At 41.4% G+C, this 23,137-nt stretch overlaps 1 protein-coding gene across 6 annotated transcripts in view; it reads right to left on the bottom strand.

Annotated features, from left to right (window-relative positions):
• Positions 1–18,766: 18,766 nt before the first annotated feature.
• Positions 18,767–23,137, bottom strand: part of BIRC6 (baculoviral IAP repeat containing 6) — a 338,837-nt gene continuing 334,466 nt past the window's right edge. For 5 of the 6 annotated variants that reach the window (XM_056567396.1, XM_056567399.1, XM_056567401.1 and 2 more), the window contains 2 exons: positions 20,054–20,188; positions 18,768–19,731 (listed from right to left, as the gene is read on the bottom strand). In XM_056567396.1, coding sequence (XP_056423371.1) covers positions 19,552–19,731; positions 20,054–20,188 — 315 coding nt within the window. In that variant the 3' untranslated portion in view covers positions 18,768–19,551. Of the gene's footprint in view, positions 19,732–20,053; positions 20,189–23,137 lie in introns of all 6 variants that reach the window. The other variant, XM_056567397.1, reaches the window with a different exon arrangement.

Here is a 23,137-nt window from a genome sequence, read left to right as displayed (position 1 = left end):
ATGCGCTCCCGTATGTCATTCATTTCAATGAGCCGACCGGAGTGAAACGTTCGGTCCGGTCGGCTCATTTTTGCGCCATATGCGCTTTTACAACCGGACCTAAAACCGTGGTCAACCACGGTTTTAGGTCCGGTTGTAAAAGCGCATACGGCGCAAAAATGAGCCGACCGGACCGAACGTTTCACTCCGGTCGGCTCATTGAAATGAATGACATACGGGAGCGCATACGGTTACATACGGGAGCGCGAGCTTTTAGCTCCCTCCTGCCGTATGCGCTCCCGTATGGGAGAAAACGTAGTGTGAACCCAGCCTTAGACTGTTTTTCACTTTGGTAAAATGTTATTTCTGGCAGAGATGTGTCTTGTTGTTATATAGTACTAGCTGAGTACCCAGCATTGCCTGGTTTTTCCTTCCTATAACACGCACCCTAATTTTTTTACCCAAATATCCTTGGTAAAATGAGGGTGCGTGTGTGTGCATGTGTATACCCTGATCCTGATAGACTGTTTCTGACCCCAGAGAAGCCCCCAGGAAAGGCAGGCCTTTGCAGACCGCTTCTCTCCCCCTGCCTTTCCTGGGGTCTAGAGCCCTGCTGCTTCTCTCCCCCTGGCTTTCCTGGGGTCTAGAGCCCTGCTGCTTCTCTCCCCCTGGCTTTTGGCGCCGCTGCCCCATTACCTCCCCCATCCCAGGTTTTATAATTACCTGTTCCCGGGGTTGGGTCCGCGCTGCTTCAGGCTCCGGCGTCTCCTGTGTCGTTGCTATGCCCTGCGAGGCATAATGACGAGTGACGTCGCGTTGAAGTCATTGTGCAGCGCATAGCAACGACGCAAGAGACGCCGGAGCCAGAAGCAGCGCGGACCTGACCCCGGGAACAGGTAATTATAAAACCAGGGAGGCAATGGGGCAGTGGCGGAGGTCTCTGGACCCCAGGATAGGCAGGGGCAGAGAATCGGGCAGCGACGGCAGGTCTCTGGACCTGCAAAAGCCGCTGCAGTTCATCGATTTAAAGCGCCCGCTTTAAATCATTGAACTGCAGCGGCTTATCGGCGTATAACACACAGATAGACTTGTTATACGCCGATAAATACGGTAGGTTTTATTTTATTTTAATACTTTAAAAAAATTATAAACTACATGCACCAAAATTTATATGTTTAAAATTGGCATATCCTGACCCCTATAACTTTCTTTTCCGTGTACAGGGCGGTATGGGGGCTCATTTTTTGTGCCATCAGCTGTAGTTTTTATCAGTATCATTTTTGTTTTGATGGGACTTTTTGATCATGTTTTATTAATATTTTTATGGTATATGAAGTGACCAAAAATGTACAATTTTGGACTTTGGTATTTTTTTACGTGTACGCCATCAACCGTGTGATTTAACTAACATTATATTTTAATAGTTCGGACAATTACGCATGGGGCGGCACCACATATGATTATTTTTATTCTTTATTACATTATTTAATTTAAAAAAAATGTAAAGTGCTTCGTACTGGGGGGATTGGTTGGTGCTTATGTACTTTGCACATCATCTTATGTACATTTTCCTAATGCTGGGGGAAATTCTGTTGTTCTGGGGGGAGGGTTGGGGTTGATCTATGATGCTTGTTAAGAAACAACACAATGTAACTCCAAGTCAGTCACACTTCGGTGAAATCACACTGTCCACTCAGGAAACAACACTGATTGACAATCAAAATCACATGCTGTTGTGCAAATGGAACAGACAACATGTGGAAATGATAGGCAATTAGCAAGACCCCCCCCCCCAGTAAAGGAGTGGTCCTGCAGGTGGTGACCACAGACCACTTCTCATTTCCTATGCTTCCTGGCTGATGTTTTGGTCACTTTTGAATGCTGGTGGTGCTTTCACTCTAGTGGTAGCATGAGATGGAGTCTAAACCCACACAAGTGGCTCAGGTAGTGCAGTTCATCCAGGATGGCACATCAATGTGAGCTGTGGCAAGGTTTGCTGTGTCTGTCAGCATAGTGTCCAGAGCATGGAGGTGCTACCAAGAGACAGGCCAGTACATCAGGAGATGTGGAGTAGGCGTAGAAGGGCAATAACCCAGCAGCAAGAACGCTACCTCAGCCTCTGCGCAAGGAGGAACACTGCCAAAGCCCTGCAAAATGACCTCCAGCAGGCCACAAATGTGCATGTGTCCACTCAAATGGTCAGAAACAGACTTCATGAGGGTGGTATGAGGGCCCGACATCCACAGGTGGGGGTTATGCTTACAGCCCAACACTGTACAGGACATTTAGCATTTGCCAGAGAACACCAAGATTGGCAAATTCACCACTGGATGAAAGCAGGTTTACACTGAGCAGACATGACAGAGTTTGGAGATGCCGTGGAGAATGTTCTGCTGCCTACAACATCCTCCAGCATGACTGGTTTAGCGGTGGGTCAGGAATGGGGTGGGGTAGCATTTCTTTGGAGGGCCGCACAGCCCTCCATGTGCTTGCCAGAGGTAGCCTGGCTGCCATTGGGAACCGAGATGAGATCCTCAGACCCCTTGTGAGACCATATGCTGGTGCGGTTGGCCCTGGGTTCCTCCTAATGCAAGACAATGCTAGACCTCATGTGGCTGGAGTGTATCAGCAGTTCCTGTAAGAGGAAGGCATTGAGGCTATGGACTGGCCTGACAGTTACCCAGACAGGTTGATAAATTTGTTTTCCATTGATAATTTTTGTGTGATTTTGTTGTCAGCACATTCAACTATGTAAAGACAAAAGTATTTCATACAATTAGTTGATTCATTTAGATCTAGGATGTGTTATCTTAGTGTTCCCTTTATTTTTTTTTGAGCAGTGTATATAGATATATGTATGTATGTATGTGTAAATATATATTATAAATTACAATAAAAAAAAATATATATATATTAATTCAATTGGGGGACATTTATCATTTGGTGTCTACTGTAGACACAGATCTACCCGTTTACTCTGCTTGTCTAATTTACACGCTTTGGGGGAGATTTATCCAAACCTGTGCATAGGAAACATTGTCCAGTTGCCCATCACAGGCCTTCATGAAAATGAAAGAAGCGAGCTGATTGGTTGCTATGGGCAGTTTTCCTCTGCACAGGTTTTGATAAATCTCTCCCTTTGTGTTTAATTTATCCTTTGATAAATGTTACGCAAATATAGAAACGCCCCCCTCGCTCTACTGTGCACTCCTTTTCTACTTCACAGAGCTGTGGCATTTTCCCACGGTACACTGCTCAAACAGCTAGAAGTGCTGGAGCAGCAGTGTGTGCCCAACAAAACTCTGCACAATAGTAAAATCATAAATCTTTATAAAGTACAAAGAATGTCTGGGTTTAAAAAATATGTAATTTTGCTGAACAATCTGTCCCCTTACCGCTACATCAGTATTTACCAATGAGAATGCCTCCATGTGTTGCAAAACTTGGCATGCTAGAAGTTGCAGTCTTGCAATATCTGGAGGCACCCTGGTTGGTAACCACTGTCTACACGTACCAGAGCTGAGTGTGTGATCATGTACATGTAGCAGAAATTAGTGTGCGACATGTGTATGGAGCAGAGCCGAATGTGTGATTATGTGTAAGCATGACCACGCACACACTCCGGTCTGCTGCATACACATGATCACACACTCAGCTCTGCTGCATGCACACAATCACAATCACACACTCAGCTCTGCTGAATACACAGCAACACACAATCAGCTCTGCTGAATACACACCATCACACACTATGCTCTGCTGCATACACATGATCACACACTATGCTCTGCTGCATACACATGATCACACATATACACAGACCTAACAGCTGTACCTCCCTCTCCCTCCCTGCACATACAGTGGTATTCTTAGCTGTATGGTCACCATGGTTACACTCTACACAGGTGCAATCTCCTGCACTCATCAAGAACAGCAGGAGTTTGAATTTTACACAGTTTGAAGTTTGAACATGCGGTGGTACCCAACAGCTCTGCTGAACTGCTTAGAAGAATTCCTGGATATTTTAAAAACGGTGATCAGATTTGATTGCCGTGATAATGGGTTAATACCGGGCATCACCGCAAACGGTGAGGTCTGGTATTAGCCACTGGTCATGGCCTCTCCAAAGTGCCAGGACATTACAGCTATTAGGCGGGGTGACCAGGCTTATGAATATTTAAATCCAGCTGGCAGGCCCGTCTGAAAGCGCAAGTCAGCGCTAGAAGAGGGGGACCTTTGGAGGATTGAGGCTCTGGACTGCAGGTAGGTATAGCAGTCAGAGACTCTGCATCGGTCTCTTGTTCACCCGCACTATAACCCGTTATAGTGCGGGTGAACGGGTGACCGTTTTTCTTTTAAAATATTTTAAAAGGAAATACCACTGCGTTCCATAAACATTACTTTGTTTTTAAAAGGTACAGGTAATAAATTTGTGTCCACTGCATTTTTTGCTCTACGGTGCACGAACAATAGACAACATCTAAAATTGTTCCACCAAAAAAGACGCAATGAGTGACACTGCGCAAAATTATGCATCATAAAATAAACATCAAAAAGGGATAAAATCATTGATGTGTGTATATGTTCCAGCATCACTTCCAATTGGCTGAAGATATTGTGATAAAACTTTGTACGTTACTTATATGTCAACTACAAACATAGGATAGATAAATTAACCCTAACCCACCCCCTTTGTTTAAAGTTCTATGCAAGTCTATGGTAAATGTATGTTCCAGCAGAACTTCCAAGTGGCTGGAGATATTTTGATGAAACTTAGTACACGTTACTTATGTCAAATAAAAATATATGATTGTTAAATTAACCCTAACCTACACCCTTATGTGAAGGATGGGTTTTCATGCAAGTTATATCCTAGGCCCCGATCACACTACGGAATAGCCGTGTGAACTTTAACATTAGTGTGAACGGGTCTCCGCGAGACCCCTTCACACTGTGGAATTTCAGCGGCGGACATTTCCGTCGCAGAAAGTGTTCCGCGCAAAGAAAGAACATGTTCATTCTTTGCACGGATTCCGCAAGCACTACATAGCCGTCAACGGTGATGGCTCAGTTCCCCGCGGCCCTAGCGCCAAAGTATTACCGGCGGCGGCCACCAGGCGGAATCTCCGCTCGCGGAATTCAGCCGTGAGAATTCCGTAGTGTGAACGGGGCCCTAAGTCCCATGCAAATATATAGGACTTCCAGTACCTTACTCCAAGGTCTGCTTTGCATGATGGTGAGTGTGTCAGTCCGGCCACACCCCTCCCGCATGCCAAACCCACCATTTAAGCCACAGCCTTTTTATTTTCTACCTTTTCTGTGCATTGGTCTGGCCTGCAAGTCATGCCCACTTCCACAAAACCACGCCTCCTATTTTCGGCCTACAATCTCTTCAACACAACTCAACCCCACCTAAGGACAGGATATGAGTGCGGGAGAGGAGGACGGGATATGAGGAAAGGGATGTGAGGAGGGGATGTGAGGTCAGGACAAGAACTTCCTCCTATGTTGCTTTCTCTAAACCAAACACACAACCGGTCAACGCCACCTACTTAGCTAGTACATTATGTATATGTGTGTATATGAGCTGATACTTTACTTCACTTTAGAGCAAGAGGTCTTTCATTCAGGTTAGAGTGCCCCTTCCTCTTCTAATGTAGATAGCCATACACTTATGTTAATCAGTGTGTGAGTATAGATATGTATAGTACAACCTTACCACCACTCCACCTTGTATAGGACCTCTGCTGTCAGACTTTAATGACTTAAGGACAAAGGCCCTTTTTTGCAAATCTGACCACTGTCACTTTATGCATTGATAACTCTGAGCTACTTTTCCTAATCATTCTGATTCCAAGATTGTTTTTTCCTGACATATTCTACTTTAGGTTAGTGGTAAATTTTTGTTGATGCTTGCATAATTTCTTGGTAAAAAAAAATTCCAAAATTCCTTGAAAATTTTGCATTTTTCTAACTTTGAAACTCTCTGCTTGTAAGGAAAATAGACATACCAAATAAATTATACATTGATTCAAATATACAACATGTCTACGTTGGCATCATAAAGTTGACATGTTTTTACTTTTTAAAGACATTAGAGGGCTACAAAGTTTAGCAGCAATTTCCCATATTTTCACAATAAATTAAAAATCGGAATTTTTCAGGGGCCAATTAAGTATGAAGTGGATTTGAGGGTCCTTTCTGTCAGAAATACCCCATAAATTACCCCATTATAGAACCTGCATCCCTCAAAGTATTCAAAATGACATTCAGAAAGTTTGTTAAACCTTTGTGTTTCACAAAAATAGCAGCAAAGTGGAGGAGAAAATCAAAATCTGCATATTTTACATGAGAAAAAGCCCCCCAATTTCTCTCGAGTATGAAAATACCTCAGATGTAAAGTGCTCTGTGGGCTCACAACATGGCTCAAGAGGGAAAGAGCAACTGTTGGACTTTGGAGAGTGAATTTCGTTGTCATGGTTTTTGGGGTCCATGTTGCAGAACAGCAAAAAAGCCTCCACATGGCACACTATTTGGGAAACTACATCCATCAAGGAACGTAACAAGGGGTACAGTGAGCCTTAACACCACACGTGTTTGACAGGTTTACGTTGAAGTTGGACATGAAAATGAAAAATTTGATTTTGGTGCTACCCCATATTTTTTATTTACATTTTAAAATGTAAAATCCCATTTCTTCTGAGTAGGGAAATACCTCATATGTGGACGTACAGTGCTCTGCTGGCGCACTACAATGGTCAGAAGGAAGGGAGCAAAATTTGGCTTTTGGAAATAGAACTTTGCTGAAATGTTTTTTGGGGGGCATGTTGCATTTAGAAAGGGTGCCAGAACTATATGGCACACTATTTGGGAAACTACACCCCTCAAGGAACATAAGTGGTACAGTGAGCCTTAACACCTCACAGGTGTTTGATGATTGTTCATTAAATTTGGATGTGAAAATAGAAATTTTGATTTTTAACACTAAAATGCTGGTGTTGCCCCAAATTTTTCATTTTCACATGGGGTAAAAGGCAAAAAGGGCCTCCAAATTTGAAGCCTAATTTCTCCCGAGAATGGAAATATCCCATATGTGGGTGCAAAGTGCTCTGCCGGCACACTACAGGTCTCAGAACAGAAGGAGCGCCATTGGGCTTTTGAAGAGAGAATTTGGCTCGAATTGAAGTAGGGGCCATGTGCATTTACAAAGCCCCCATGGTGCCAGAACAGCGGAATCCCCCACGTGACCCCATTTTGGAAACTACACCCCTTTGGAACAGTGGGCTGTGCAAATAAAAAAATGTAATTTATCATTTTCACGGATGACTGTTCATAAAATCTGTCAGACACCTGTGGGGTGTAAATGCTCACTGCATCCCTTATTACATTGTGTGAGGGGTGTACTTTTCCCAAAATGGGGTAGTGTGTGTGTGTGTTCACTGTTGTGGCAGCATGGGGTTGGCAAACGCACATGGCCTTCAATTCCAGCCAAATTCTCTCTCCAAAAAACAAATTTTGCTCCTTCTCTTCTGAGCATTGTAGTACGCCCGCAGAGCACTTTACGTCTACATATGGGGTATTTCCATACTCAGAAGAAATGGGGTTACAAATGTTTTTATTTATTTTTTACTATTTCCCTTTGTGAAAATGAAAAATTTGAGGTACCACCAGCATTTTAGTGAAAAAAATAAAATTTTTCATTTTCACATCCAAATTCAACAAAAATGTGTCAAACACCAGTAGGGTGTTAAAAGGGTTATCCACCATAAGGTGATTATATTACGTACCTGGCAGTCAGTAATGGACATGCTTAGGAAGAATCTGTGCTGGTCTTGAGGCTAAATGGCTGAGGTTACCATAAGACTGTGGCTAGCTTTTTGTGAACTGGTATTTCCTGTTTGAGTTTTTTTTCTTTTGCCTACAAATCCCAGAATTCCATTTTCCTCCCTCCCACAAATCAACAACCCCACCCATTGAAACATAAATGAGCTTCGTCCATTCAAAAGACCTGTGGTTTTCAAATCAGGGTTCCTATAGCTGTTGCATCAGTTGCAGATTGATCTCTCTCCCACCAAGCGATCGCTCCACCCATTGAAGCAGACAGGCTCCCTGTCATCAGCTGAGTAGTGAGTCAGATCTCAGCCGCATTGCAACCTGGGAAAAATCTGAGACAAGTAATTTTGTATGCTGTTAAAAATAAATATTGGGGTGAAAATCACATAAGAATGGTGAGAAAACCATCACACACAGGTACAGACACTATATTATGAACTACACTAACTTTACAGCCCCTGGGGCATAGTAAAAAAAAAAAAAAAAAAATCTGGGAATACCCCTTTAAGGCTTACTACACCCCTTATTTATTTTTTTGCGTTTGTCTGAACCACTGTAACTATCGGCCACCCCTGTGCAAATTGCCAATTAAGGCCTCATATCTAAATGGTGCGCTCTCACTCCTGAGCCCTGTTGTGTGCATGCAGAGCACTTTACGTCCACATATGGGGTATTTCTGTACTCCGGAGAAAATGTATCTCAAATTTTGGGGATTTTTTTTCCTTTTACCTCTTGTGAAAATGAAAAATATGGGGCAACGCCAATTTTTTTTTTTTTTTTTTACACTAACATGCTGGTGTAACCCCAAAATTTGTAAAAAAAGAACAAAAATACCCCATTTGTGGTCCTAAACTGTTGCCTTAAAGGGGTACTCCAGTGGAAAACTTTTTTTTTTTTTTAAATCAAAAAATCAAAAATCAAAAAAGGAAATGGTTTTCCTTTAGGAACACAGTGCTTTCTGCTGACATCTCTGTCCATTTTAGGAGCTGTCCAGAGCAGCATATGTTTGCTATGGGGATTTTCTCCTACTCTGGACAGTTCTTAAAATGGACAGAGATGTCAGCAGCGAGCACTGTGGTCATGATGTCAGCAGAGAGCTCAGTGTTCGAAAAGGAAAACCATTTCCTACGTAGTATTCAGCATCTAATAAGTACTGGAAGGAATAAGATTTTTTCAATAGAAGTAATTTACAAATCTGTTTAACTTTCCACGGGAGAACCCATTTAAATACGACAGGGCTTTGAAGTGAGAGAGCACCATGCGCATTTGAGGCCTATACTGGGATTTGCATAGGGGCAGACCCGGATGCAAGGGTTACAATAGCCTCTGCTACCAAAAATACCCTATGGCAGTGTTTCCCAAACAGGGTGCCTCCAGTTGTTGCAAAACTCCCAGCATGCCTAAAGTGTTTTACTCTTTATTTTCTGTTAGTGTAGTGTTTTTAGAGTACATTCACATGGGCGGGGGTTTACAGAGTTCTGCGCTTGGAGTTTGAGCTGTGGTGGAAAATTTGCAGCAGCTCAAACTTGCAGCGGAAAACTCACTGTAAACCCCCGCCAGTGTGAACGTACCCTGTACATTCACATGGGGGCGCGCAAACCTCCAGCTGTTGCAAAATTACAACTCTCAGCATGAACTGACAGACCGTGCATGCTAGGAGTTGTAGTTATGCAACAGCTGGAGGCACACTGGTTAGGAAACACTGAGTTAGGCAACAGAACCTAACTCGGCGTTTCTCAACCAATGTGCCTCCAGCTGTTGCAAAACTACAACTCCCAGCATGCACTGACCGCAAAAGGGCATGCTGGGAGTTGTGGTTATGCAATAGCCGGAGGCACACCACAACAACTCTCAGCATGCCCATTTGTTGTCTGTGCATGCTGGGAGTAAGTTATGCAACAGTATAACTCCCAGCATGCACAGACAGCCAAATGGCATGCTGGAAGTTGTCGTGGTGTGCCTCCTGCTGCTGCTCCAATGATCGTCCACCTGCCGTCTCCACCGCCACTGGGTCCCCTGCTGCCGGTGTCCACTCCCGGCGCCCACTCTCACCCTCTGGAATAGGGGCAGAGCGGGTGCCGTTGGTGACACCCCCAGCAGGAGCCCTGATTCGTCGGCCAGTGCTGGCTAAGGGTGATTGGGGTCGGAGACACTTAATTGAACCCCCCCCCCCCCCTAAGGCCTTCACATGGGATGCCTGCTGAACGATTCCAGCAGGTATCCAGTTCCGGGAGTGGTGGGGACCAGAAAACCGCAGGACGTACCTTAAGTGGTTAAAAGCTAAGAACATATAAGCTTGGTTTGTCCCTGAATGGGAGACGGATTGGTATCCAGGCTATATATATATTATATATATATAAAAATGTAATTACATTTGTGAACATTTATCTGCAGATAGCTATAGGCTCTGGGGATGGAGCTAGGAGACACATTTCAAGCAGAACCTGTGATACTCCACTGCCTGATAGTAGTGAATATGAGTTCTGCGCAGCTCTAATGATTTTTCTTGTTGAAAGTTAAAGGGGTACTGCAGCAAAAAGTAACTTATAAAGTGCTGTACTTGGGCTCTCATAGAAATGAATAGACTGTGTGCCATCCCCAGCACACGATCCTCTCAGAGAGCCAGATTGTGGAGGGGTCTCTGTGGATAGGGGATAAGTTACTTTTTGCTGCAGTACCCCTTTAACTCTGCCCTGTCTGATCAGTGATCAGAATCATAACCTCTTTCCACTAGAGCTGATGTCAAGATTACTAAAGTAATCACTAACAACAGAACCTGTACAACCCTCAGTCACAGGTTAGAATCCTGGCAGTGCCAACTCATCCTTCCGATGTTAATAAATGGGTACTATTACATTGGGTAATTTAATGGTACCCATTTTAGTAGCTGATACAGTTAATTCCAAGTCCCCACATCATACAAGCAAAATTTCTACTGCAGGTACTTGTGATGTGCACTATGCTCTGGTCTTTTGGGCATTAGATGTAGAGAAGAGCGAACTTCCAGTAATTCGATTCGTCATGAACTTCTCGGCTCAGCGTTTGCTAACTTTAGCCTGCATAAATGAGTTCAGCTTTCAGGTGCTCCGGAGGGCTGGAAAAGGTGGATACAGTCCTAGGAGAGAGCCTCCTAGGACTGTATATACCTTTTCATGCCCACTGGAGCACCTGAAAGCTGAACTCATTTATGCAGGCTAAAGTTTGCAAACGCTGAGCCGAGAAGTTCATGACGAATCGAATTACTGGGAGTTCGCTCATCTCTAATTAGAGGATAGTAAGGCACAAGAAGGAGACTGTAGGATTTCAAATACTTATTAACATTTGACCTTTTTAGTGGGGAACCTATCCGTGCTTTTGAGGATTTGTGTTTTATGGGGTGTAAGGGGAGGGTCCTTGTCTTGACGTTGTATATAGTGTCTATTTTTTAATACATTTTGGATTTTTTGAATATATTACTAAGGGTAGCATATATATCAGCTAGATGGAGAACCCACATGATGGGGCAGATGATGGAGAGGATATGGTCTCTGACAGAAATGTAGCTATCTTCATTCATCACAAAGATAGGAGCTGTCCAGAAATCTCTTATTCATTTCCACCCAGCCATCTAGATGAAAGCAGTAAGGGTCAAGTCAGATGACATAACTACAATATCTTACATTAGGTAGATCCAAGATCCCACTACCTTTCCTTTACAAATAGGACCTCTCTTTACTTGTGCAGACCTTCCTCCAACAAGCTGTACACAAAGGAAGTTGCAACTACTTATTGCATCAACCAGGGCCACACTATCAGAATGTCCTAGATTTCCTACAAGAGGAAATGGATATGGGTCATAAATCAAACACTTAACAGTACAAATGTTGGCATGGTCTTAAAGGGGTACTCCACTGCTCAGCGTTTGGAACTGTGAAGTCACGAGCTCCCAGCGCCGGCTCCAGCATTCGGAACAGTTTGTTCCAAACACTGAGCAGCGGAGTACCCCTTTAAGATCTGTTTACAATAGATTTGTAAAGACAGTCCCATGATTTGCCAGTGATTATTGACCTGGTTCCTAAAAGGGTCTTGGTTCTAGATTTACTCTGTAAAGCGTCATTAGATTTTAAACATTTATCCTTTAAGATCTGCCTTGTTATGTCCATATACCTTTACTAAGTAGATTAGTGGAATCCATGCCTTTACAACCATTGATATGTACCTCATTTTTCTTCAAAACAGAGTTCTCTTGAGAACTTCAACCTCATTTACCCCAACAGTGCCTTCCAACAACATTGTTCACCAGATAGAATGACTGGGTTTGTTTCCTGATTTCTCTACTCAAGAGCAGAAGGGACTTAACTCGTGTATAAGCAGAGCTCTAACAAAACTATGTGAAGTGCACCAAAGAGATGAAAAAGATGCTTTTACTTTCTTTCTTCAGAAAGAACAAGGGTCTTAAAAGTAGGTAAGCTGCTTATCCAGATGCATAAGAAAGGACATTTCCGTTTGCTGTACTCAAGCTGGGTTACCAGCACAGCAACTGATAAGAGCCAACTCATCCACAGAAATGTCTACCTCTGACTAGACTTCCAGGACCACCTATTGGTCTTTGTCTTACACATTTTGTGAGGTACTATAGGGTAGATATAGGAAAACCCAGACAACCAGTCTTCAGTAGAGTGTTACTGCAATCTGCAGTGCAGAACAACCCCCGATGGTTAATTGCGAAATCCTCATCAGTGCTGCTGCTTTTGGACGTAAAGGAAAGTGTCATTTTTTACTCACTGTAAACTCTTTACTTTAGTCCAAAGTGGCAGCAGATATTTCCCACACATTAATACTGTTGTACAGCAATCTCAGTGAGGTCATAGATTAATAAGTGTTACATAGGCTGTGCAATTAAATTGCAATTAAATAGTTAATTGATATAATCTCTCCTATCATTAAAGGGGTACTTCGGCGCTTAGACATCTTATTCCCTATCCAGCTGTCACACCCCCTCCCATAGGCTTGCATTAAGGGGCGGAGGCGTGACGTCACACGGGGGCAGAGGCGTGACGTTACACAGGGGGCGGAGGCATGACGTCACACGCTGTCGGCCCTGAGGTCGCCGGTAATCAGACCCGGAGCGAACATGCTCCAGGGACTGATTTTAACTGGGGTGCTGCGTGCAAGATCAAGGGGGTCCCCAGCGGCGGGACCCCAGCGATCAGGCATCTTATCCCCTATCCTTTGGATAGGGGATAAGATGTCTAAGCACCGGAGTACCCCTTTAAGACAGAAACTTCCCCCTAGTGTTGCTGCTTTGGATTAAAAGGAAAGTCTGACTAAAAAAATCACACTTTTTAAAACAGACAATGTATAGGAGAAATAAGTCTGCACAAACAAAAAGGGTGGGCTCAAATGCACCAGCATTGCTGTGCAAAGTGTACACAGCAGATGACATCAGAATGGGGGTAGGGGGTTAAAACTGATTTACATGTAGCAGAAAAAAAAGCATGCTTATGTTCCTCTGGACACTAAGACCTTATACCATTAAAGCTGTTGGCTGTCCAAGCATGCTGGGAATTGTAGTTCTGCAACATCAGTCCCCAGTGACCAGTCACTAAGAAAAAGTATTTCAAAACAGCAATCATGAGAATACTCTATGAGGCACAGCAAAATCCCTTACTCACAATTATTACTAGCAGTCCTTGCACACAGACATTCACTGCTAAAACCTTCCAGGGGGGCCAACTAGGAAATACACAGTCCAAATTACAAATGAGCAGAGAAGGAAATGTTGCACTCACCCTTTGTAGAAATTAAACTTCTTCATTCCAGTATGCAGTTAAGTCGCAGGGAGATAAACATATATGGGGAGATTTATCAAAACCTGTGCAAAGGAGAAGTTGCCCATAGCAAATAATCGGATCGCTTCTTTCATTTTGCAGCGGCCTTGTTAAAAATGAAAGAAGCGAGCTGATTGGTTGCTATGGGCAACTTTTTCTCTGGACAGGTTTTGATAAATCTCTCCCATAGAGCGGGATTGTTTCATGCGTCACCATGCACTTCTTTGGGCCAACAAACATATTTCAAAACAGCACAAGGGTTGGTGACAGCACTCATGCCACAAGGGATTTATTCACAAATGCAGCATTTCCACTGTCACAACCTTGGTCAAGCAAGATTTGAAGTTATTCCAATTGCAGGGGTTGAGGGACCAATGCCTCCAGATGAGGTGCAAAGTTCTCTTAACCCCTTGAGGATGGAGGGTTTTTCTATTTTTGCACTTATGATTTTTAAAATGTAAGGAGGAAAAAACTAAACTTTCAATTTTGCACCTAAAAATTCATATGATGGCTTTTTTTTGCGCCACCAATTCTACTTTGTAATGACATCATTCATTTCAACCAAAAATATAAGATGAAACGGAAAAAAAAAATGTTTGTGCGAAAAAAAAAAAAAAAAAAAATTCCATTTTGTAACTTTTGGGGGCTTCCGTTTCTACGCAGTACATTTTTCGGTAAAAATTACACCTTATCTTTATTCTGTAGGTTCATAAGATAAAAATGATACCCTACTTATATAGGTTTGTTTTTGTTGTTCTTCTGGAAAAAATCATAACTACTTGCAGGAAAATATATGTTTAAATTGTCATCTTCTAATACCTATAACTTTTTATTTTTCCACGTACGGGCCGGTATGAGGACTCATTTTTTGCCCAGTGATCTGAAGTTTTTAGTGGTACCATTTATGTATTGATCCGACTTTTTGATCACTTTTTATAAATTTTTTCATGATATAAAAAGTGAACAAAAATACGCTATTTCGAAGTTTGGAATTTTTTTGCGCATACGCCATTGACCGTGCGGTTTAATTAATGATATATTTTTATAATTCGGACATTTCCGCGCGCGGCGATACCACATGTTTTATTTTTATATACAGTTTTTTTTTTTTTTTTAGGGAAGGGGTTAAATGATCTTTATTCCCTTTTTTTTTTGCAATGTTATAGCTCCCATAGGGGGCTATAACACTGCACACACTGATCTTTTACATTGATCAATGGTTTCTCATAGGAAACCATTGATGAATGATTCTGCTGCTTGACTGCTCATGCCTGGATCTCAGGCACTGAGCAGTAATTCGGGGATCACACAGCGAGGAAGAAGGTAGGGACCCTCCTGCTGTCCCGTAAGCTGTTTGGGATGCTGCGTTTTCACCGCGGCTATCCCGAACAGCAATGGTTTACTTTCACTTTAGTCGCGGTGTTCAACTTTGAGCACGCGGCACCGCTATCATAGCCGCAAGCTATTAGCCACTGCTGGGCCCGACCCGCTATGACGTGGCCCTGCGTTATAGACAGGGAGTGGGCGGAGGGCGTACCGTTCCCAACAAGTTAAGGTGCTGCTTCCACACAATTTTGTCTACTAGCTATAATGTTTAATTTGTTTTAGAAATAAATCATGCTATTATTAGTAGTTTAATTTCACTTGATGTTTCATTTTTTTATTTAATTATATGGTGAAGTGGGGGCTGCCATCAATAGTCTCTGATACTTCTCTTCTAAGCCACTGCTGTATATCATTTGTTGGCTCCACCTCTTTCCCTCTTCCTGTCAGGGTTCCTTAGGGATCAGTCCTGAGTCCCCCTCCTTTTTTCTCTATACACAACCCCTATTGGATAAACTATTCGCTTTTTTATTTTCATTATCTCTAAACTGATGACACCCAGCTATATATGTCTTCCAGTAACATAACCCTTTAACTTTTCCTGTAACATAACCCATGCTAGACTTATATCTGACTCTCACTCCTAATTATCAATTCCTTGCATGCTCTTGTCACCTTACTTTCTTAGTGCTAAAACTTATTTTTGTTCTGATTCATTCTCGTCTTGACTACTGTAACACTCTACTCAGTCTTCCCTTATCTAAACTTTCCAATCTACTCTAACTGTAGCAGCCAGGCCCTTCTCTCTGTCCAGTCACTACAACATTGCCTGTACTGGTAACCTATACAGCTCCTAATACAATTTAAAGTGTACCTTAAAGAGGAACCCGTTTTCACTCTTATGATGTCTAAACTTCAAAACATCAAGGCAGTCCCAGGTGGCTTCCCCCTGCTCCTCTGGCCTGGATAAATCTCTATAGCCAACTGTAGGAAAATCAATCAAAGCTGGTGAGGTGAGAAGTCACTGGGGACTGCCCTGATGACTTGTAGTTCAGGCAGCATAAAAGGAATGACAGGTTTGTTTGCTAGAATGAAGAGGCTGAAACTCCAAGTCTCAAGGATTTTCATTGAATCCATACATCACATACTCAACTTTTAGAGAGCAAAGCAGAAACTGAGGGTAACAATGCTAACATGACATGTCACAACTTTGTGAGTGAGGAGTTTAGCCCAAACTTTAAACAAAGCTTTCTATAGTGTTGCACCTCCCTAATCTACCACCTGACCCGGGGCTCTACGTTTTGCCTATGATCTACGACTAACATCTTCCTATTCAAAACTGCTAACTTTAATCTCCAAGACATTGGACATGCTTGCTGGAATGTGATATCCTGGGCATTCAGATTAATTCCTAAAAACACTAAGGCTAGGTTGACATTGCCATTAATTAAGGGTCCGTTCGACTTTTTTTTTTAAAGCCGATTGGACCCTGAAACGGGTCGGATGCAAATGGCTACTGCCAGGTCCCGATGGACCCATTCACTTGCATGGGGTCCGTAAGGGATCCAGTAATTTTACAGGAATTTAGGGAGAAAAAATAAAAATAAAAAGATGCTTGCACCATTTTTTTCTCCACTAAACTCCAATCATTCAGATCGGATTGCCAACAGAACTCCAAATAGAGCCTGACGGCAATGTGAATGAGGCCTAAAAAAAACAACTTTTTAGGCAGGCTTAACATACTCCCCAACTATCAAACCAACCCAGCAATTCTCCCTTTACCCACATTTTTATTCTGCAGTTTCCCTCATCTTTCCCACCTTCATGTGCACTACCTGATTTATAAAAGGTAGCTGGATCATTAGTTAAAATATAAGGCAAAAATTGCCGTATTTTATATATTTCCTCCTATTCCCTAAAGACTGTGAGCTCTTACAAGCAGACCCCTCACTCCTCTTGTTTTACTTGATATTTAATGTGTATTTTTGTAATGTTTGATTTCTGTCTCTGGAAGAAAATTCTGCCAATTGCCAACATAGTATAAGGCCACTTTCACGTTGCAGTATTTTATATCAATATAGGTAAGCCACAACTAGGAGTTGTAACAACACTAAGAAAACAAAAACAAAAAAAGACACCTCCTTCTGCGTTTTGGACCTAATCATAGTTTTGACTTAAATAAACTGATGCAAAATACTAAACTGAATCAATCCAAAGTAACTTCTAACTGGAACAGGACCCCAGCAAACCAAGGTCCGTGTTATCATAGGCAACAGTGCTTCATAAAAGAATGTTATTTATGGTAGTTTGTTGCCTGTGTGAGAAACAAAGGTTGAAATCTGATCAGTCATTAGAAGCCTGAAGTCATAAGCTTATAGAGGGAGATTTATCAAAACCTGTGCAAAGGAAAAGTTGCCCATAGCAACCAATCAGATCTCTTCTTTCAATTCTAACAAGGCCTCTGCAAAATGAAAGAAGTGAGCTGATTGGGCAACTTTTCCTCTGGATAGGTTTTGATAAATCTCCCCCATAGTTTCTATAATCCATTGCGACATTCACTTTTCTAGCATCCATTATATGTCTGTAGAAGTAACAGAGAACAGTAAACTGCAGTACCAAACAGGGATGTGGAGCCGGTTGATAAATGTTCCGACTCCTCAGTTTTTTTTTTCTTTGACTCCCCGACTCCTGTATTAATATGCAAATGTGTTTATAAACACTTACAGTTGAATCCAAGAAGCTGTTCCACCAAGTTCTTCTAAGCTCTTCTAGCAGAGAGAGGTAGTTGGGCAGAAGCTGTTGCCTTCTTTTTGTGTGCTGATCTGCTGCTGAAGATAGGGCAGTGGGAGGATCCAGGAAGGGGCATTTATTATAAAACATGATTTCCCTAGTAGAATCCCATAGTCATGTTTAAAGTTTAAGCTAACAATCAAAGTTTTTATAGCCTTAGCTGAATGACAGCAGGTTTTCCAATGGTTTACAGCTTCAGTCTTGAACTATTGACCCTCCATTCCCTTCACTTATACAAGTGTCTCTAGTCCTGCAAAAACATATTTACTTAATCCCTTATCAGTGAGGGGCTAGGTTACCCATGGGTTCCCTGTAACAGAAGAACGCAACACTATGGAAAGTATAAGTATTGCCGCTCCTAATTGTGTGTTGCGTGCCATATAGTGAAGCACATGAAAAGCATGCTTTTTCACGGTCACTTAACGTGTTTGTTTTGCGGTTACATGAGGCACTGCATGCATTGGTCTTTATTCTTACAGTAGAGAAGTAATTAATTATAACTATGTGAATTGGGACATTTAAACTTGCTTTTTTTTTTTATTCCAATCTAAATTTAGTAGGAGTCGGTGCATTGTTTGCCGACGCCGAGTACCCAAAGTTTCGTCCGACTCCACAGCACTGGTATCAAATAAAGCCACATAGAGTAGAGCAGTGTGTCAATTTCCTTTATAAGCCAAAACTGAAGCTGAAGGGAAATGTTTGGTGGTGCTGATGGGACTGCTATAGAAAAAGGGTTATATTAGATTTCATTGGCCCATCTTCATGCCCAGTAGACTACTTTTTTTTTCTATATTCTATTGTGCTTCTATAATAAATCTGTTGGCTCTTTAGATTCTAGTCCAACAAAACAAAAGTATACGAAGATGTCTAAGGTTACCGTAAATCTTACCTATCTCCAATCGCCAGAAAACATAACTTGCATTTTCATGTATTTGCATCATAGTGTAAAGCCTCTGCTTTTACCGTGTATACTTTTTATACCCCTTGTCCTCTTAATAAGGTGACAGCAAATTTGTAATATTTATTAGTGAAGCATAGAACCACAGCCAGTAATAAGTCTGGCTCATCCGGAGACACACTAACATAAACCAAAAACAAAATAAAATGGATGTATTTAGAATTGAGCAGGAGCTGAAGGTAAAACCATGTCCGTTTATTTCGTGTGCATCAAATGAAACAGACTGTGATAAATTCAGTCCAACAAGAGCAAGTCTCCAGTTCTAGGGTCTTTTCCATAGTAGATTTATTCTTTAAAAAAAGAAAAATGTACCAGTAATTTATTTACTAGGGAGCAGGTCTGTTTAAAGTTTATTGAAGAATGCAAGAGTTTTCTGTAGAAATCAAAAAAATGAGAATGAAGGTATGGCCAAAACCTATCAAATTCTGTGAAAATTTGCAGACTTTAAATAGTTATAGTAATAAGAATGACCAATATATATTCTTTGTTACAACGCCCTCAATCTATCTGTAAAAAAAAAAGAAAAAAAAAAAAAGCAACAACAAAAAAAAAAACATTCAGTAAACATTCTTTCGTAAGGAACATTTCCCTTATTTCAGTGATTTCACCAGTTTCTTGTTTACATTTGCTAAACATACCAATCAGTGGTTCTCACAATTGAAAAATAAAAGCACAAAAAAAAAAAGTTTACACTCTTTTACAGGTAAAAGATCATCTTGAATTAATCTGTATAACCTTAAGGGCATAGAATAGTTTTAGCTTCATTAACTATTACATAATTAGCTTCTTACATACAAATATGGACATATTTGGCTGTGCTTCAAAGCCTGTGTGTGTAAAAGTCCATGCCAATGCAGCTTAAAATTTGAAGTCACCAGGGTTGTCTTTACTGCTGCTGGGTTTGACCTGTTCGTGCAATGAAGTCTCCTCGCAGCTTGCTGTGGCAAGGCATTTTTCCGTAGACTCATCAGCATCTGGGTCCAAGCCTTCAGGGCACTGGAGCTTTAAGAGCTCTTCTCGGAGCTGTGCCGTATGTCGCTGCACACAAAGCAGAAAGGAAAAGTATGGTCAGCATGTCATTGTTATAAATTGTTCTCTCAAGAGCCACAAAGCACAGTGCTGCATGGAAGTTGCTGTGTACGCAGAATGTACTCACGAGGAGCCCCAGGGATGTCCTGGCCTCAACAGGTGATAGTATTTCCCATTACATGATCAGCACATCCTAAGAATGACTTGCGCAAGTCCTTAATGTAAATCCACTTGGACGACTGGGGTTTCGCTTTTGGTTGTACAACATAGCAAATCGATTTATTATAGTTCTGACAAGGATGGTAAGCAACTATGGATTTAAACAGTTTACCTTTAAAGCCGCTGCATGGTGAGACATCGTCCTACCGACACGTTTGTCGCTGCTGAACTGCTGAATATCTACTATCCAGTCCTCACACTGGGCCATGATCTCCGCTCGCTTCAAGTAAAAGTGTTTATGAATTACCTGCGATATTCAAGAAAATATTAGAGTTATCTGATAAAACTGTAGTAAAATCTGTAAATAAATCCAACCTTAGAGAGAACTACATAGTAAGATTGGTCATTTGTCAAAGCCTAATGCTACCCATATGCACATAATCCTACTAAACCAATGCATGCATAAACCACATAACGCACAAAGCTATGTGGTGATGGACACATGAAGTTACATACAGAGAAGCCTGTTTTTTCCCAGTTAAATGTTAATCCTACTACACATGCCACAAAAACGCCAAATTGAACTGCAATTCTCTTAGCTCGGCGAAAGATTACCTCAAACAGAAAAAAGAATTCTAGTTTAAACGATAGAGAAACTTTCTATCAATATTCATTTCCTCCTTAAAAGCTCACAATAAAATGTGAATGGTCTAAGCAGTCGGCAGCCACCACCTTAGCGCCTCGTTCTGCCATCACAGTACCAATTAAAGCTGTGGGATACTTGTTTACGGAAAGAACAGATTCTCACATCTTCACCCCTGACACAAGCTGACGGCTCACAATGAAAACAATTACACGATCGTGGCTATAATTAATGGCGTGCCTGCTTCATTTTACGAGGAGGGATAAAGGAAGAGATAAAAAATTAAAGTCTATTCCATTGCAGTGCGTCTCTGGCAGGAAGGCTGAAGTCTGTGCCATGAAAACCATCCCATTAACCTGGAACATTGAAAAACACTGCAACCTCTGCTCCGATACACAAGAGCATGACTGGAATGTAAAGTCTGAGCTAAATATCCACAATAAACAACAAGAAGAAAAACAACCCAATGGCTGCAGAGACCACGGTGTCCTTACTGATTTGCGGTTTTCTTTCAGTTGTATGACTTTTGCTCAGGAGGATATGGAATATTACTCTCTGTTGTCAGCATCATGCTAATCCAGGAGGGTGGTCTACTATAGATGCAGTCTAGACGTATCCTGTGACTCATCCACTTATTTTAATGGACTGAATGAAGCCTACTATTGACTATATTTGGTCTATTTCCTGATACATATACCTCCAAAATCCAAATGGTCTGCTGAAAGTATACATTATGGAAATGGACCAAAATGCAGTCACTAACAGACATGCTGGGTGTGCATGGTTGTGGTCTAACAGAAACTTTAGAAATCTTTATTTTATATTATTATTATAATTATTTTTTTTTTTTTTTACAAGTTCAGTGTGAACTCAGAGTTTTAGAACGTATTATTAATTATTGCCGTTAATAGGCACAGAATAAATCAGCAGAATAAAAAGTATCATCAAGACCTGGGGGTTCGGACTGGTCAAATAAAGGCTGTAACACATTTAAGTAAGGGCAGAATGAAGAAATTGTGTGAGTATACTATTAAGATTCCAGCAAACTCAGCTTTACTTAGGTTACATATATAGTTGATTAAAGGGTACCTCTCATCAAAAAAACTTTTGATATATTATAGATTAATGTATGCAGAATAACTTTACAAGTGCATGTTATTAAAAAATATGCTTCTTTCTATTTAATTTTCCACTTTGAAGAAATGACCACTAGGGGTCTCCCTACCAGTCCTGGCAGCAAGCATTTCAGACTCATGCTGGAGTCCTAAACACTACGAGCTGCCAGTCTGCTTTGTTCACAAAGGAGAACACTCAGAGCTGCCAGCCTGTTTTGTTCAAAGCCTGTTTGGCTGTGAACAAAGCAGGCTGGCAGCTCTGAGTGTTTAGGACTCCAGCATGAGTCAGAAATGCTTGCTGACAGGACTGATCGGGAAAAATACAATAGAAAGAAGCATATTTTTCATTAACATGCTATTGGAAAGTTATTCAACATTCATTAATCTAAAATATATCAAAAGTTTATTTGATGAGAGGTACCCTTTAAAAAAATAAAAATAAAAAGGATAAAATTCAACCTATAACCCTACTGTGCTGATCCAAAGTAAAGCACAAAAAAACAAAAACTTTGATGTAGACTCCAAATCTGGCATTCAGAATACTTTTAAAAATATTTGTTGAATCACCATTTTCCGCCAAGCCCTATTCCTATGTGTTCTTAAAGGGGTTATCCACCATAAGATGATTTTAGTACGTACCTGACAGTAATGGACATGCTTAGGAAGGATCTGCGCTTGTTTTGGGGTTAAATGACTGTCATGAGATTACCATAACACTGTGGCTAGCTTTTTGTGAACTTGTATGTTTTTTTGACTACAAATCCCACAATGCCATTTTCCTCCCTCTCACACATCAGCCACCCCACCCATTGAAACAAAAGACCTGTAGTTTTCAATCAGGGTGCCTACAGCTGTTGCATTAGTTGCAGATTGATCGCTCCACCCATTGAAGCAGACATGCTCCCTGTCATCAGCTGACTAGTGAGTCAGGTCTCGGGCCCATTGCAAGCTGGGAAAAATCTGAGACAACAGTCATTTTGTATGCTGGTAAACAAATATTGGGGTGAAAATCACAGAAGAATTGTGAGAAAACCGTCACACACAGGTACAGACACTATATTATGAACTACACTAACTTCACAGCCCCTGTAGCATAGTCAAATAAAAAAAAAAAAAATCCTGGAATGACCCCTTTAAGCTCCCAGTGTACTGCCAAGCATTTCATATTATATTTTTTTTAACTTATGTTAATTTTTATTAGCCTTTTTATTTCCATCTAAATGTTTGTCATCTTCTATTGAGGCTTTACTTTAAAATACCATTGCCTGTTCTAAACAGATGAGCTTAATCTATCTAAAGCACTTGGAGGATGGATAAGTAGTGCTGCAATACCACTATATATTTTTTTTAAAGCCATCTAGGCCCCTCTTGAACATATTCACCAAATAAACTAGCACAACATTGTGTGGCAGAGATCTCCATAGTCTCACTGTCTGTGATTATGGTGAAACCTTCCCACTAGATGTAGAGAATGCCCCTTGGAACCAGCCTAGTTATA

Source organism: Hyla sarda, chromosome 3 (assembly GCF_029499605.1).
Source record: "Hyla sarda isolate aHylSar1 chromosome 3, aHylSar1.hap1, whole genome shotgun sequence".
NCBI classification, from domain to species: domain Eukaryota; kingdom Metazoa; phylum Chordata; class Amphibia; order Anura; family Hylidae; genus Hyla; species Hyla sarda.
Note: the sequence above shows the minus strand (reverse complement) of the source record. Positions and strands in the feature narration are given on the sequence as shown.